Source organism: Salvelinus fontinalis, chromosome 18 (assembly GCF_029448725.1).
Source record: "Salvelinus fontinalis isolate EN_2023a chromosome 18, ASM2944872v1, whole genome shotgun sequence".
Taxonomy (NCBI): Eukaryota; Metazoa; Chordata; class Actinopteri; order Salmoniformes; family Salmonidae; genus Salvelinus; species Salvelinus fontinalis.
In genome coordinates this window covers 31,559,768-31,578,415 of record NC_074682.1, presented here as the reverse complement: position 1 = coordinate 31,578,415, position 18,648 = coordinate 31,559,768, and the positions used below count along the sequence as shown (strand labels likewise).

General features: G+C 40.1%; 1 protein-coding gene across 1 annotated transcript; it reads left to right on the top strand.

The window, feature by feature from the left end:
- The first annotated feature begins 4,673 nt into the window (after positions 1-4,673).
- LOC129815285 (green-sensitive opsin-like) lies at positions 4,674-8,675 on the top strand. Its single transcript, XM_055868956.1, has 5 exons — positions 4,674-5,095; positions 5,491-5,659; positions 6,625-6,790; positions 6,976-7,215; positions 7,661-8,675. The coding sequence occupies exons 1-5, from the start codon at positions 4,732-4,734 to the stop codon at positions 7,763-7,765; spliced, it is 1,044 nt and encodes a 347-aa protein (XP_055724931.1). The 5' UTR covers positions 4,674-4,731; the 3' UTR covers positions 7,766-8,675.
- Positions 8,676-18,648: the final 9,973 nt, after the last annotated feature.

The following is an 18,648-nucleotide window of genomic DNA, read 5'->3' as shown; positions in this document are numbered from 1 at the left end:
TAAATGCATGCATCAAAAGGTTTTTGTGTCGTTGAATGTTTTTGAATGGATATGTGCAAAAATATAATTATATGAGAATTAATGTTTGGTTGTTTTGATCCCAGTTGGTCACACATGTTAGGCGCTACCAACAATATTAATTGATTTATACACAAGGTACTACCAAATAAGTAATTCATTTATTGCAAATTCATCTTAATTGCCATGTCCTATACAAGAGTCTGTATCTAGTCCCTGGCACGTGGTCCTTATTCTTTCTCTACAGATTCATACATGCTGGCCATGTTGTTTTGTGGAAAGAACTCAATGGGTGATGAGGGGGCTTCTTCTGTGTCAACAAGCAAGACAGGACTCTTCTCTTCTGGGCCAACTCTTCTGGGACTCTGAATCCTCTCTTCATTCTATTTACTTCTTCCTAAGCTGCTCTTATGTGTCTGACAGTCACTGTTGGTGTCAGATATCGGTGATTGATTGTGCTGACAGTGACACTAAGCTCTGTGTTTAACCTATAGTGTCACCATGGATTTTCTCAACAAGCTAATGTATACACGGAAAGGCCATATTAACCTTTTACTGCAATGGGCTAAATCAGGGTCACACACGCTGCTTATTGGTAGTCTTAAACAAATTTACTTTGAAACAAAGTATACATCTCACACATATAGGTATGGGCTTACAAAAAAGAAGACACCTGTACCATATCAGATGTAGAGTTGAAATATATTCAATTTTGAGTTTGTATCCCAAAACTTTATATACATCACAGAAGACTGAAATATAGCAAAACCATTTGACATAGAAACAATATTAATTGTTAAATTATGAAAAATATTAATGACATTCCACCCATGAGGGCACTAGGTTATTTGAATGCAGGAAATGGTTTTAAGATATGAAACACGTCTGAAATTCTACTCTAAACACAGCTAAGTACCACACTGTAACAATATGTAAGAAGTTACACCCCAGCCCAGAAGCGTCCTTTTTTAATGCTCCTCTGAGGTTGCACAACCGAGTTGTTTTTACTTGGTGGTAAGACATATGTGGAACTTTATTTAAATGGATGTCGCAATCTTGATTTTGTTGTCTGCACTTGGATGCATTCTAAGAGACCATTGAATTAACATGTATTTACAGTATATGTAACTTATAGGACATGAATCTAATAATGTACATACTTCATAAAAAAACTGACAATCTAGGATGGGACAAATAAATGGATGCATAATTAATGTATTTATTATACAGTTAATGATTTTTTTTTTTATACTTTGCTATTTCAATTTGTTTAGCTGATCACTTTACAAACGATTCATCAGCCAAATCATGAAACGTTGTATCTGGAAATACACCCAAATGATTGATCAAGACCATAGTAATGTTATGATACAAACTCACTGATCAGTGACCATTTTAAGAGATTTATTTTATAAATGCCTTATAACAAAATCCTTTCTCCTGAGGTCATCATCCTTATTTTCAGAGGAGGTTTGGGGAAATCTGGCCTGAAGAGTAGTGTTACAAACACAAACTGTAAAACAAAAGTCTTTCTCCTGAGGTCTTCGTCCTTATTTTCAGAGGTGGTTCGGAAAAATCTGTCCTGAAGAGTTGTGTTACAGTACCTCCCAAAACTAACGACGCTGTCTTGTGTCATGCTTGAGACCCAGGTTGAACCCCAGTTGGTCACATGTTGGTGGTCATATCCTGTGTCTGTATGTAGTACCTTGTTCACTGACATTTGGTTCTCATTCTCTGATACCTTTTCCAATGTATGATATTTTGTGAATTTTTGGGGGGGCCATGAATAAAATGCTGTAAATATTTTGTAAAAACATTCAAATGTAGGACAAATACAGTGCCCTCCGTAATTATTGGGACAGTGAAGTGTGTTTTCTTATTTTAGCTCTTTACTCCAAAAGTTTGAATCTGAAATCAAACAAAGACTATGAGGTTCAAGTGCAGACTGTCAGATAAAGTGTTGGGGTATTTTCATCCATATTGGTGAACCATTTAGAAATTACAGCACTTGTTGTACATAGCTCCCCCATTTTAGTGCACCAAAAGTATTGGCACAAATTCACTTATGTGTAATAAAGTAGTCAAAAGTTTAGTATTTGGTCCCATATTCCTAGCAGGCAATGATTACACCAGGCTTGTGACTCTACAAACTTGTTGGATGCATTTGCTGTTTGTTTTGGTTGTATTTCAGATTTTTCTGTTCACAATATAATTGAATGGTGAATAATGTATTGTGTCATTTTGGAGTCACTTTTATTGTAAATAAAAATATAATATGTTTCTTAACACTTCTAAGCTAATATGATTGATTATTGATTGATAGTCCTGAAGGAATCATGAATAATGATGAGTGAGAAAGTTACATACCCCCAAGACATGCTAACCTCTCACCATTACAATAACAGGGGAGGTTATCATTTTAGGAGGGGTATAGTATTTGTGCGTCTGTAACTTTTTTTATGTTACTTGTTGCTAGCTAACCTGCAGCATTCAAGATGAGAATTGAGATTATCATACTATATACAACCATTAAACATTAAGCATGCAATGTAAGTGGGTGTTTTTCATTCAAAATATGTTTTGGCTGTAGATAACAAGCAAGACCCAGTCAGAAAGGAACTGATAGTTGTACCAGAAACCAAAACCATATTTAGGTAGATCCTGAAAGCTGCATTAAATATACATATATACATTTTAACTATAAAGCCTACTTTGGCTCAACATACAAACACGCACTATGTAAAGAATGATAGTAAATAGGTTTGGAGTACCTTAAATTACATTTTTGGGAAAAAATACAACTCGCCTCCATCATTCATTGAATAAGGTGGCTCATTCATCACAAAGCCCACTGATATTGCCAACTACTTTAATTAATTTTTAAGTGGCAAGAAAAAACAAACTTAGGGATGACATGCCAGCAACAAACGCTGACACCACACATCCAAGTATATCTGACCAAATGATGATAGACAAGCATTGTGCTTCTGAATTCCGTAAAGTCAGTGTGGAAGAGGTGACATTTTTTGTTGTTGTCTATCAACAATGCCAAGCCACCGGGGTCTGAAAATCTGGATGGAAATTACTGAGGATAATAGCGGACGATATTGCCACTCCTATTTGCCAAATCTTCAATTTAAGCCTACTAGAAAAGGTAGTTAGGTAGTTGTCAAAAAAATTGGCTAACTGAATCTAAATCCAAATCATATAAACCTGTTCTGCTAACTGCCTGGCTGATTGAGATAAAGCATTATGCCCTATTGCTCTTTTGAAAAGTGCTGATCCTGTAACAGTATCCTATGGAATCTTACTCAAATTACGTATATTTGCCTTTTTACTGCAGATGGTGACATGTGGTTAACTTCATTTTTAGGTAAAAACAAACAGCACTATTTCCCTCTCAACAATATATTTTTGGCGACAGCCCTCAATCCCTAAATGTTAAACCCCCTCCCAAATTTGAAACTGGATACCAAATATGCAGTACCAGTCAAACGTTTGGACACACCTACTCATTCAAGGGTTTTCTTTATTTTGACTATTTCCTACATTGTAGAATAATAGTGAAGACATCAAAACTATGAAATAACACATATGGAATCATGTAGTAACCAAAAACAAATGAAAATATATTTTAGATTTTAGATTCTTCAAAGTCGCCACCCTTTGCCTTGATGACAGCTTTGCACACTCTTGGCATTCTCTCAACTAGCTTCATGAGGTAGTCACTTGGAATATTTTTCAATTGACAGGTGTGCCTTGCTAAAAGTGAATTTGAGCCAATTGTGTAGGGGTGGGATACAGAAGAAAGCCCTTGAAGCCTTTGAAGAATCTAAAATTTAAAATATATTTTGATTTGTTCAACACTTTTTTGGTGAATACATGATTCCAAAAGTGTTATTTCATAGTTTTGATGTCTTCACTATTATTCTACAATGTAGAAAATAATGAATAAAAAACCCTTGAATGAGAAGGTGTGTCCAAACTTTTAACTGGTACTGTATATGTTTTGCAATAAGATCATCTAGGTAATTCTGAGCAGACCAATTACCAGATCTCTCTCATTAAAATCCCGAATGACTGGCCACACACACACACACACACACACACACACAAACACACACACACACACACACACACACACACACACACACACACACACACACACACACACACACACACACACACACACACACACACACACACACACACACACATTCTCAGTAGGAGGCTGCGTGTTATGGTAGTGACAGAGTGACTGCATCAGCTCTGTCTGTCATGCTGTGTGAATAAAACTGGTTTCTATATATAGAACAGAACCCAAACTAGAACCCATACTTACCAAATTGATCAGTTCAGTGATTGCCTAAATTGAAAACACCTGGTCTTCCATGTCAGATAAATCAATAGCATGAAATGCCAGCGGCACTCCAGGACCAGGGTTGCCTACCCTTGATCTAGGTGATTATGACAAGACCAATTATCCAATCACTCTCATTCAAATCCCCCCGCCCGTCTCCCCACGTGCCCCCACCCCCTGCCTCCCCCCTCCACGTGGTACTCTCCTTGATCACCAGTTGATCCCTGATGAGGCTGCTTAGAAGGGTATATAAACATACCCAGAGCATCCCAGATAATAAAGGAGCCAGAAGACACTAGACTGCAGCTAGAGCAGATTCTCCACTTTTCATCTCAACCACTCCCTGGTTAAAGATGCAGAACGGCACTGAAGGAAACAACTTCTACATCCCCATGTCCAACAGGACTGGACTTGTAAGAAGTCCCTTTGAATACCCTCAGTACTACTTGGCAGATCCATGGCAATTCTATCTGCTTGCTGTCTACATGTTTTTCCTGATCTGTTTTGGATTCCCCATCAACGGTCTGACCTTGTATGTCACAGCGACAAACAAGAAGCTCCAGCAACCCCTCAACTTCATTCTGGTCAACTTGGCTGCAGCTGGAATGATCATGGTAATGTTTGGATTCACCATCACCATTACATCTGCTGTCAATGGCTACTTCGTCTTTGGACCTATGGGCTGTGCCATTGAGGGTTTCATGGCTACACTTGGAGGTAAGAGAACATCTAGTCACATACACCCCCCCCCCCACCCACACAAACACACATAAGACAAATGTGTATTTTCTTACTAGCACAGACTTTCCTCATAACTAATGGATTATGGGAAAATGTACATTCTATGACGGTGATATGTGGTTGTCTCACCTGGTCTCACTGGATAAAAGCGTATTTGTGTAATATCCAAACTAGGTCAAATTCTAGTTATTTTGTTGCTATATTTAGATCAACAATTTATTTCTGAACAAACCGACTGATATAAGCAACCAATCCTGGTCTAAAAATATTAATTGTTTGAGATACACACATTGATGGAGATGCTGGAAGAAGTCTAAGCAACCAAAATGAAAAACAAGTCATAATTACTCACTTTCCTTGTCTCATTCTAGGTCAGGTTGCTCTGTGGTCTCTGGTGGTGTTGGCCATTGAGAGATACATTGTGGTCTGCAAGCCCATGGGCAGCTTCACGTTCACTACCACCCACGCTGGTGCCGGATGTGCATTCACCTGGGTCATGGCAATGGCCTGTGCTGCCCCCCCATTGGTTGGCTGGTCTAGGTAACTCAAACTTTGATTAATAAGAGGTCTCACAGAGCTTTACATTGAAGGGGGTATCTCATCTTGCTCACCACAAATGGCAGTTGCTGGTTCTGGAATCGCAACTTCCACTTAAGTTTCACTTTGTCGTGCGGTGATTTCAATGGGAGGCTAAGTGAATATTTGAGATAAGTGGAAGTTAAGATTCACCTACAATGGATAGATAAATTACAAACTGTGTTAAATACCCAGTCTGATTAGTTAATGCATAACTGGATGAGAAGTAAATGATTGATATTGGTTTGGTACTGTTTGGTCCCTGTAGAGAGGGCAGGCAAGCAATCTGCAGGCAATCTGCCACCCTTCCACCATTTAAATAAAATGGGAGCGCTTGTTTAGTTCTCTACTACAGTACTCGACAGTAGCTCTTGTCAGTCTTTGCCTCTCAGTTCTCTCATTGTTGTTACAATGTTATTCATAAAACTTAACTGGCACAGTAAACTGACCACTTCTTCTTTCAAATAAGGTGAAAACTCTATTTGAAATAATGAATTATATTTACATCTGCATTTAAAATCGTTTCTGGTTCTCCAAGATCCAATCATAGTGGCCAGGAATGTTTTGGGAAAGATTGTGATCTGATCTGGTGAGATCACCCCTTGAGGTGGAAGTTATGTTTTTAGTGGTGAGTTTCATTTTTTAGCATGCTGACAATAGCCTCTCAATATTCTGCCCTTCAGGATTGGATTTGGCTCTGAGAAAGGGCAAAACAATCTTATTGGATTATACTGCATAAGTATAGTTATACAGCATCTAAGTCAATGATCTGATTAATACATTTGACAAGTATAGTATTTACAGTAATGGTCTTTCAGATGGGAGTTTACAATTAAAATACTTCATCAAATGAATAACTGTGATAACCTTTTATACATTTTAAAGTAAAATATTTTAAAACAGGCTCATTTTTTGACTTTCCCACATAGATATATTCCTGAGGGTATGCAGTGCTCATGTGGACCTGATTACTACACCTTGGCTGAAGGCTTCAACAATGAATCATATGTGATCTACATGTTCACCTGCCACTTCTGTGTTCCTGTCGTCACCATCTTCTTCACGTATGGAAGCCTTGTCCTCACAGTCAAGGCGGTATGACGGTTAATGCTAGTACACTGCTGACAGACAGACAGTTTGTCTATCCCTTTTTCCTAAACACAACAAATGAATCACTCGATATTCGGTGGTTGAATGTAGTTGAGATATACTGCCCATACTTTTTATCAAACAATTACCTGATTATCTGAGTTCATGTGTTTTCCCTTGTTTGTTTTCAGGCTGCAGCTTCCCAGCAGGACTCAGCATCTACCCAGAAAGCTGAGAAGGAAGTGACACGTATGTGCATCCTGATGGTTTGTGGTTTCCTGATTGCCTGGACCCCCTATGCCAGCTTTGCTGCCTGGATTTTCTTCAACAAAGGAGCTGCCTTTACAGCCACAGCCATGGCTATTCCAGCCTTCTTCTCAAAGAGCTCAGCCATCTTCAACCCAGTCATCTATGTGCTGATGAACAAACAGGTTGGTAACAAACACTGACTATACCAAACATCCCCCCCACACACGTGAAAATGTTGAGTGTGAAAACCCCAGCAGCGTTGCAGTTCTTGTCACAAACCGGTGCGCCTACTACCATACACTGTTCAAAGAAATGTAAATATATTAACTTGCCCATTCACCCTGTAAATGGCACCCACACAATCCATGTATCAAATGTCTCAAGGCTTAAAAATCCTTTGACTACATTGATGGAAGTAGATTTAACTAGTGACATCAAGAAGGGATCATAGCTTTCACCTGGATTCACCTGGACAGTCTATGTCATGGAAAGAGCAGGTGTATTTAATGTTTTGTATACAGTGTATTTTGGGCTCTCTCTTTTCTGCGTCAATAAACAATGCTTCATGTTGGGCAAAGTGAAAAATGCTAACAATCTATTTCTCTAATTATCTTTCTCTCTCTACAGTTCCGTAGCTGCATGTTGGCTGCTGTAGGAATTAGTTCAGGAGCTGATGATGAGACCTCTGTGTCAGCAAGCAAGACAGAAGTGTCCTCTGTGGGCCCTGCATAACAACTTCAAAGGATTAATTTTTTTACATGGACTGGCATATTTTCAATTAGGTAGATTGATTTTATAATCAGAAAATGCCCTCTTACAGTACAGTCCTCAAAACACAAAACTTTGCATAATCTAACATAGCCCATTTTTATTGTGCAATATATGTTGCATTTCCTTAGACCACCGAAGCACAGGAGAACATTCAAGTTGTGATTTTTCATTTTTTTCAGCAAGGTAAATCCTCAAGAGTATTCATGAATAACCACTTGAAGGTTTGGTTTTAGCTCCGTAGCTTTGGGCACTCTTCAAAGTGAGACAAACAATTCCTCTCTGAGCAACACCTGCATTAATGAACTGCAATACTACTAAAAGGCAAGTCATGCTACTGTGACACAAAGTGGATTCTTGCCAATTATTGGTGGGGGCAGGTAGCATAGCAGTTAAGAGCGTTGAGCGAGTACCCGAAAAGTCACTTGTCCGAATCCCTTAGCCAACTAGGTGAAAAATATGTCGGTGTGCCCTTGATTGAGCGACGCATTTAACTCTAATTCCTCCTGTACAGTAAGTCGCTCTGGAGAAGAGCGTCTGCCTAATTACTAAAATATAAATGTAATTACACTGCACACTTCAAGGCATCTCTACTCTTTAAAAAATCTGCACTTGGTATATTGACTCTCATTTATGTTAAGAGAGTGACATACATACCAAATCATAGCTGAGGTGGAAAGATACCTATTGTGAATGGTTGAGCTTGGAATGACATACTGAACTACTTTCATACTTTGACGATGAAGGATAGAGATTTAATTGGTACAATGCGAGGCTACATACGTGTGGCTTTTGTTGGCCACTTGTATATTATCATTTGCTGAATACATTTTATAAATACTTCTTATGAAAATGTTGTTCTAGATTAATAAATGCATGCATGAAAAGATTTCTGTGTCATTGAATGTTTTTGACTGGACTATGTACAAAAATATAATTATTCCTCAATGACAATTCATGTTTCTTCACAGTTGGTCACACGTTAGGTGCTACCAAAAATATTATTATTTATATACAAGGTGCAAGGTGCTACCAAAAAAAGTGTTTGATATAGTACTAATTCCTCTTAATGGTCAGGTCTGTACAATTCTGTATCTATTCCCTGGCTTTTGATCCTTATACTTTCTCTACAGTTTCATACACCCTGACAACTTTGTTCTATGGCAATAACTCAATGGGTGATAAGGGGGATTAATCTGTGTCAACAAGCAAGACAGGACTGTCTTCTCTGGGCCATGCACAGAGTCTTCTGTTGTCTTTTGGGACTCTGAATCCTCTCTGCAATCTATTTCCTCTTTCTAAGCTGCTCTTATGTGCCTGACAGTCACTGTTGGTGTCAGATATCGGTGATTGATTGTGCTGACAGTGACACTAAGCTCTGTGTTTAACCTATAATGTCACCATGGATTTGCTCAATAAGTTAATGTATACACGGAAAGGCCATATTAAGATACAAAACACGTCTAAGCACCACGCTGTAACTGTGTATAAGAAGGTGCCAGGTTTTCTCCAGACTTGACACTTGGCATTCAGCCCAAAGAGTTCAATATTTGTTTCATCAGACCAGAGAATATTTTTTCTCATGGTCTGAGAGTCCAAGTGGGCTGTCATATGCCTTTTACTGAGGAGTGGCTTCCATCTGGCCACTCTACCGTAAAGGTCTGATTGGTGGAGTGCTGCAGAGATGTTTGTCCTTCTGGAAGTTTCTCACATCTCCACAGAGGAACTCTATGTGGGACCTCATATAGACAGGTGTGTGCCTTTCCAAATAATTTACAATCAATTGAATTTACCACAGGTTTACTCCAATCAAGTTGTAGAAACATCTCAAGGATGATCAATGGAAACAGGATGCACCTGAGCTCAATTTCAAGTCTCATAGCAAAGGGTCTGAATATTTATGTAAAGAGTCAGCCCGAGAATTGAACCTTGTGGCACCCCCATAGAGACTGCCAGAGGTCCGGACAACAGGCCCTCCGATTTGACACACTGAACTTTATCTGAGAAGTAGTTGGTGAACCAGGCGAGGCAGTCATTTGAGAAACCAAGGATATTGAGTCTGCCGATAAGAATGCGGTGATTGACAGAGTCGAAAGCCTTGGCCAGGTCGATGAAGACGGCTGCACAGTACTGTCTTTTATCGATGGCGGTTATGATATCGTTTAGGACCTTGAGCGTGGCTGAGGTACACCCATGACCAGCTCGGAAACCAGATTGCTTAGTGGAGAAGGTACGGTGGGATTCTAAATGGTCGGTGATCTGTTTGTTATCTTGGCTTTCGAAGAATTTAGTAAGGCAGGGCAGGATGGATATAGGTCTATAACAGTTTGGGTCTAGAGTGTCTCCCCCTTTGAAGAGGGTGATGACCGCGACAGCTTTCTAATCATTGGGGATCTCAGATGATACTAAAGAGAGGTTGAACAGGCTACTAATAGGGGTTTTCAACAATTTCAGCAGATCATTTTACAAAGAGAGGTTCCAGATTGTCTTGCCCAGCTGATTTGTAGGGATCCAGATTTTTCAGCTCTTTCAGAACATCAGCTCTTTGGATTTGGGTGAAGGAGAAGTGGGGGGGAGGTGCTGCAGGGGGTGCGGAGCTGTTGGCCGGGGTTGGGGTAGCCAGGTGGAAAGCATGGCCAGCCGTAGAGAAATGCTTATTGAAATTATTGATTATCGTATATTTTTTCGGGGGTGGACAGTTTCCTAGCCTCAGTGCAGTGGGCAGCTGGGAGGAGGTGCTTTTAAATTATCTACATCATCAGAATATTTTTAATCTACCAGTTGGCGCTGAAACAGAGACGAATATGTATATACACTATTTAGATGGCTTTCTTCCATTAGCCCTATATTCTGAACCCGTGGTCTTGATGTATCTGTCGCCAAAAATTATAATTAAATGTAAACCGTATTTAAAGGGATGGCTTATGATAACCATGTTGAATGAACAGTCCATAAGAAAATCTGTTGACCAGCAAGTGGGAGGGTTTTCAACGGTTTAATTAAATGTATTCAGTGCTCGGAAGGGAACCACACTTGCAAAGCCTGTTATTTTTATTTATTTTTTATTTTACCGTTATTTTACCAGGTAAGTTGACTGAGAACACGTTCTCATTTGCAGCAACGACCTGGGGAATAGTTACAGGGGAGAGGAGGGGGATGAATGAGCCAATTGTAAACTGGGGATTATTAGGTGACCATGATGTTTTGAGGGCCAGATTGGGAATTTTAGCCAGGACACCGGGGTTAACACCCCTACTCTTACGATAAGTGCCATGGGATCTTTAATGACCTCAGAGAGTCAGGACACCCGTTTAACGTCCCATCCGAAAGACGGCACCCTACACATGCACCTGCATAAGGAAAATCGGAATACCAACTAATGAGAATAGCGTAGGAAAGATGTACATTTACTAAGTCTCAATCGGCCCTCTGATGGTTCTGTCTTGAGGGATTGAGACTTCATTTGTATAATGTGAGGCTAGAAATGACTCTGTTGGCCGCCCGTATGTCAACATTTGCTTTAAATATTTTATAAATACTGAAAATTTAATTCTAGATAAATTAATGCATGTACAAAAAGTGTCTGTGTCATTGAATTCTTGTTTTTGATTGTTTGGTGGTTTGTGCACTCAACAAGACAGTATTTGTAGTTCAAATGCACAAAATAGTAAAATGACCAGGTATGAACTGAGAAAGAACATGGTAAAATGGTAACAACAACCTAATAACCCAAAAATGTATCATAAAACATATGATTTTGTCACGCCCTGGCCTTAGTTATCTTTGTTTTTGTTATTATTTTAGTTAGGTCAGGGTGTGACATGGGGAAGGTATGTGTTTTTGTAGTGTCTAGGGGTGTTGTATGTGTATGGGGCAGTGTCTAGTGTAGTTGTCTAGGTAAGTCTATGGTTGCCTGGAGGGTTCTCAATCAGAGACAGCTGTCATTCATTGTCTCTGATTGGGAGCCATATTTAAGGCAGCCATAGGCATTAGGTTAATGTGGGTAATTGTCTATGTTGAACGTTTGTAGCTTGTGTATGCACTTACGTTTGTAGCTTCACGTTTGTTGTTTTGCAAAAGTGTTCGTTTTGTGTTTCGTCATCTTTAATAAAAGAAGATGTCTTCATATCCGGCTGCGCCTTGGTCTGCTTATTATGACGATCGTGACAGGTTTTGAAGTGTCTGTGCTAAATCAAGGAGATATAAAAAAAAAGATTGGGGCTTTAAACAACCATACCTCCATTTGTTTTTTAACCCTTGTGTGGTGTTCATGTTTTTGTTATTCACCCAATATTCGCAGGTCTGATGGACCCACAACATTATTGGGTTTTTAAAACAATACAGCCATAACAATTTAAGTAAAAATTCTTAATACTTAGATGTTGACTTATATCAATTACAAGCGATATAGACAGCATACACGTTTAATATTTGCCATTTACCTCTGCTCGATCACATTTATCAATAAAATCGCTGTTCATTTAAAAAAAAAAAAAATTGTAATCAAGAGATGGGTGGAATAAATCATGTTTATCTTGAACAAATATAAATGAAACAAGATTTTAATTACTATAGATATTTATTTTCTTTGAACTGAGCAAATTGGAAGAACAAATGTTACGTACAGTATTTTATGGAAATGATAAATGAGCCCCATTGAACGCAAATGAAGGCCGGTCTACACACCACATGAAGGACAGAGTTTTACTGTGTGTGTGTGTGTGTGTTGCAAATGTATTTCTTGCACTTGTGTACTGTGTCTTCCTGTCCTATTTGGGTCCACACACATCGCAGCGCTTCTTGTTGCTACCAGCTGCAATCTAGAATGATGAAAACATTTAGTTCAGGAATTTTGCTAACATCTCACTCACTCACTCACTCACATATATAGTTATAGCAGGCCAGGGTAGGAGAGTCAGACACAAACACATGCAACATCACACTTACTTCAGGTGTTGTTGGTTCTGTGGGTCGGGCGGATGGGGCACCAGCATCCTCCTCCTGAATCCTCCTCACGATGGCTGCAGAAGATTGTGTCCCTGGGATATGTTGCTTCCTCTGGATTTGAGGTCTTACCAATGCCTTGCCCAGCTCCTCGAGAAAGAGCCGTCTCCTCTGGACCTTCCCTCTGTTCCAATCTGGGTTCAATGCCATCCAGATTGCAAACGCGTTGTACACCGAGATGTCCAACATGTTGAAAACTATCACAAGTGGCCAGCTTAGGGTTCTGCTTTTGCAGCTGTAGCCAGTCCCCAGTTTGTCTAAATTGTCCACCCCTCCTGTTGTGGCATTGTAATCCATTATGATTTATGGTTTTTGATGTTCCTGGCCACATATTCTCCCATCCTTATGCAGTGTACTTTGCGGGAAGCACGGGGGATATGGTCACTAGTGTAACCAGGAGGTGAGGCCTCATTTAACACAGTAAATTCATCAGGCTTAAGCCATGTTTCAGTCAGGCCAATCACATCAAGATTATGATAAGTGATTAGTTCATTGACTATAACTGCCTTTGAAGTGAGGGATCTAACATTAAGTAGTCCTATTTTGAGATGTGAGGTATCACGATCTCTTTCAATAATGGCAGGAATGGAGGAGGTCTTTATCCTAGTGAGATTGCTAAGGCGAACACCACCATGTTTAGTTTTGCCCAACCTAGGTCGAGGCACAGACACAGTCTCAATGGGGATAGCTGAGCTGACTACACTGACTATGCTAGTGGCAGACTCCACTAAGCTGGCAGGCTGGCTAACAGCCTGCTGCCTGGCCTGCACCCTATTTCATTGTGGAGCTAGAGGAGTTAGAGCCCTGTCTATGTTGGTAGATAAGATGAGAGCACCCCTCCAGCTAGGATGGAGTCCGTCACTCCTCAGCAGGCCAGGCTTGGTCCTGTTTGTAGGTGAGTCCCAGAAAGAGGGCCAATTATCTACAAATTCTATCTTTTGGGAGGGGTAGAAAACAGTTTTCAACCAGCGATTGAGTTGTGAGACTCTGCTGTAGAGCTCATCACTCCCCTTAACTGGGAGGGGGCCAGAGACAATTACTCGATGCCGGCACATCTTTCTAGCTGATTTACACGCTGAAGCTATGTTGCGCTTGGTGACCTCTGACTGTTTCATCCTAACATCGTTGGTGCCGACGTGAATAACAATATCTCTATACTCTCTACACTCGCCAGTTTTAGCTTTAGCCAGCACCATCTTCAGATTAGCCTTAACGTCGGTAAACGTCGGCAGCCCCCTGGTAAACAGTGTATGATCGCTGGATGATTCGTTTTAAGTCTAATACTGCGGGTAATGGAGTCGCTAATGACTAGGGTTTTCAATTTGTCAGAGCTAATGGTGGGAAGCTTCGGCGTCTCAGACCCCGTAACGGGAGGAGTAGAGACAAGAGAAGGCTCGGCCTCAGACTCCGACTCGCTGGGGAAAACCGGTTGAAAGTTTCTGTCGGCTGAATGAGCGACACCGGTTGAGCATTCCTACAGCATTTTCCTCCAGAAGCCATGAGAAAGTTGTCCGGCTGCGGGGACTGTGTGAGGGGATCTATACTACTATCTGTACTTACTGGTGGCACAGACGCTGTTTCATCCTTTCCTACACTGAAATTACCCTTGCCTAATGATTGCGTCTGAAGCTGGGCTTGCAGCACAGCTATCCTCACCGTAAGGCGATCGTTCTCCTGTATATTATGAGTACAGCGACTGCAATTAGTCTATCGTTGTCTCTGATTGGGAATCATACTTAGGCAGCCTTTTTCCCACCTGTGTGGGTAATTATTTATTTTCCGTGAGTGTTTGTGTGCGCCTTGGTTGCGTCAAGTTCTGATTCTGTTTACCTGTTTTTTTTTGTGAAAAGGTTTCACTTCAATTAAAGATGTGGAATTACTTGCACGCTGCGCCTTGGCTCATTTATGATAGGGAGTTTGAAGGCAGCGAACGTGACAGCTTGAACCAATACTGTAAGATGTACTGGCTGGTATTATTAACCTGGATCTCTTAGTGTGTAACTTCAATTCATACTGCCCTCCAATGGCATGGTATGTTCATAGTCAACACTTTATTCCTATAGAGATGGATTGTGTCTACAACATACATGATGAAAACCATTTGCACCACCACCAAATGTTCATGGAGTAGCAGGAAAGTCTCAATTAGCTGTTACGAGTGGCGCCTGGCTGTAAACAGCTAATCATGTGTAATAATGCTTTTCTAATCAAGTAATATGTTTAGACGTGCAGATGTGTAGCAGCTGGTAACTCACAGACAGCGTTTGATTGTATTCATATATTTACCTTTCTTTATCACAAGAAAGTCAGTTAAGAAAATATTCTGATTTGCACTTGATTGTGACAAGTCACACGTGGCTAGTGTGTCACTAAATGGAAAAAAGCTATGTCAGTTAACCTGTTTGGGCTGCAAGCCCGATGTCGGTACACTTATGACAACATCCAGCTCAATTGCAGGGCGCGAAATTCAAAATCTATTTTTTTTAAATATTTAACTTTAACACATTAACAAGTCCAACACATCATTTGAAAGATAAACATCTTGTTAATCCAGCCAACGTGTCCGATTTTTAAAATGTTTTACAGCAAAAACACCATGTATATTTATGTTAGTTCACCACCAAATACAAAAGAGGACAGAGATTTTTCACAGCACAGGTAGCATGCACAAAGCCAACCTAACTAACCAAGATCCAACCAAACAAACCTAGAAACAACTTACTCAGATGACAGTCCTATAACATGTTACACAATAAATCTATATTTTGTTCGAAAAATGTGCATATTTGAGCTATAAATCAGTTTTACATTGATGCTACCATCATAGCTACAGTCAGAAATAGGACGGGAGTAGCCAGAGTAAATACAGACATCAACGTCAACTACCTAATTACTCATCATAAAACATTTCAGAAAAATTATATGGTGTATAGCAAAATGAAAGACAAAGATCTTGTGAATACAGACAATATTTCCGATTTTTTTAAGTGTTTTACAGCGAACACACAATGTATCGTTATATTAGCTTACTGCAATGGCTAACACACAACAGCATTGATTCCAAGTAATCGGTAGCGATAGCACAGCTCGACAGATATATGAAATAGCATCCCAAATTGGGTCCTTATCTTTGTTGATCTTCCATCAGAATGTTGTAAAGGAGTCCATTGTCCAGAACCTTCTTTGTTTGGATCCAGAACGAACTATTTCCCTCTTGAATTAGCAAGCACACTGGCCGTGCGGCGCTAACCTCTCCTTCTTGAAAAAATTCTTCCAACGCATCACGTCTAAAGTCCCGAATAAATTTCAATAATATAATTAAACTATATTGAAAAAACATACTTTAGGATGATATTGTGACATGTATCAAGTAAAATCGAAGCCAGAGATCATATTCACCTATAACGACGGTTTTCCAGGAGGCAATTCAAGGTCCAACTTCGCGCCTTCGAAACAAAAAATAATGGCGGACCTCTCACTCAAAGATGATGTATTCAATCCCTGAACGAGATATTCAAGTCATTTCTGCTCTCACTTCCGCATGACACCCAAGGGAAGGCGTATGACGTGTTTCTATGGTCCCAAGTGACATGCCCTTTTATAGACAAGCTCTTGAAAAAAGACCTCGCATTTGGAAATCTCACTTCCGGATAGGAAATGGGCTGCAGAAAGAGTTCTGGTTCACTTAGAGAAATAATTCAAACGGTTTAAGAAGCTAGAGAGTGTTTTCTATCCAATAGTAATGATAATATGCATTTTGTACGAGTAAGAATTGAGTAGGAGGCCGTTTGAAATGGCCACCTCTTTCCAGGTTACTCAGTGCTGCCCCTTGCAGCCATATTAAGTCTTTTACTAGATTTTACTGTTGACTTTTAGGTAACTTTTCCTTTAACTGACCTGAAATGGGGTCAGTTTCTGTTCAACTCACGTTCAAGCTAAATTCTATTCAATAATGTTTATTTGTCCTTGAGACAGTCAATTGCAAGTTGACCCCTCACCCCTGAGGCTTCAACACAGTACATTACAAATACATAACCAACAAGGTTGGTAGGCAACACACAACTACAAGATAGATACATAACCTTTAATATTCATAGACACACTTTAGCAAGAAACTCATACGAGTCAATATTGGTAGGCATGAAATCTATTCATACAATATTGAATTGTATCAGTTTCTTGCTAAACTATGTCTGAATTCAGACATATTAGTGATACTTAAAATATCGCTTAGCACTACAAGTGGTGACCCTGATGTGATATGCCACACCGCATCAAAGATCCACCACCATATTTTACAGTAGGCATGGTGTTCTTTGCATCCTTCGTTCGATGCCAAACCCACCAATGGTATGCATGGCGAAAGAGCACTATTTTCATGTCATACAACAAATGTAATCTACTGAAGTTTGCTGAACAGCATTGGCACTTGGATTGGAACTGGTGCTATGGTCAGAAGACATCAAAATAGAGCTCTTTGGCAACACACACCAGTTGTGGGTTTGACATCGAAAAAAGGATGCAAAGAACTACCTACTATGAAATATGGTGGTGAATCTTTGATGTTATGGAGATATTTTGCTTCCACTGGTCCTGGGGCACTTGTTAATTCAGGTCAATGGCATCATGAACTTTTTCACAGGTGCCAATAATTTCAGTAATGACTGTAGTTGTTTTTGGCTGTGGAGTTGAAAATAGTCAAACACATTGAAAAGTGTACTTTCAAATACTAATGCTTTACCCCTAGAAGCCCACACCCAGTTTGCCTTGCATTCAAATAAAGATGAGCCTAGGACAACAAGGGGGCTCCAACATACTAGTTTATGGATTTCTTTAATGTATTTCTATAGCAGAATATTTAATGGATATTTTAAATGTCTTTGAAAAACAATATTTAAAAATTGTTTCAATTACCATTGGAAGTATTTGGTAGACATTCAGAAACTTTGGCCAGTGTATTTGAAAATACTTAAATACACAGAAAATGAACTCAGCAAAAAAAGAAACGTTCCTTTTTCAGGACCCTGTCTTTCAAAGATAATTCGTGAAAATCCAAATAACTTCACAGATCTTCATTGTTAAGGGTTTGAACACTGTTTGCGATGCTTGTTCAATGAACGATAAACAATTAATGAACATGCACCTGTAGAACGGTCGTTAAGACACTAACAGCTTACAGATGGTAGGCAATTAAGGTCACAGTTATGAAAACTTAGGACACTAAAGAGGCCTTTCTATTGACTCTATAAAAACACCAAAAGAAAGATGCCCAGGGTCACTGCTCATCTGTGTGTATGTGCCTTAGGCATGCTGCAAGGAGGCATGAGGACTACAGATGTGGCCAGAGCAATACATTGCAATGTCCGTACTGTGAGACGCCTAAGACAGCGCTACAGGAAGACAGGATGGACAGCTGATCGTCCTCGCAGTGGCAGACCACGTGTAACAACACCTGCACAGGATCGGTACAGCCGAACATCACACCTGCGGGACAGGTACAGGATGACAACAACAATTGCCCGAGTTACACCAGGAACGCACAATCCCTCCATCAGTGCTCAGACTGTCCGCAATAGGCTGAGAGAGGCTGGACTGAGGGCTTGCTGGCCTGTTGTAAGGCAGGTCCTCACCAGGCATCACCAACCGGCAACAACGTCGCCTATGGGCACAAACCCACCGTCGCTGGACCAGACAGTTCTGGCAAAAAGTGCTCTTCACTGACGAGTCGCGGTTTTGTCTCACCAGGGGTGATGGGTCGGATTCTCATTTATCGTCGAAAGAATGAGCATTATACCGAGGCCTGTACTATGGAGCGGGATCGATTTGGAGGTGGAGGGTTCATC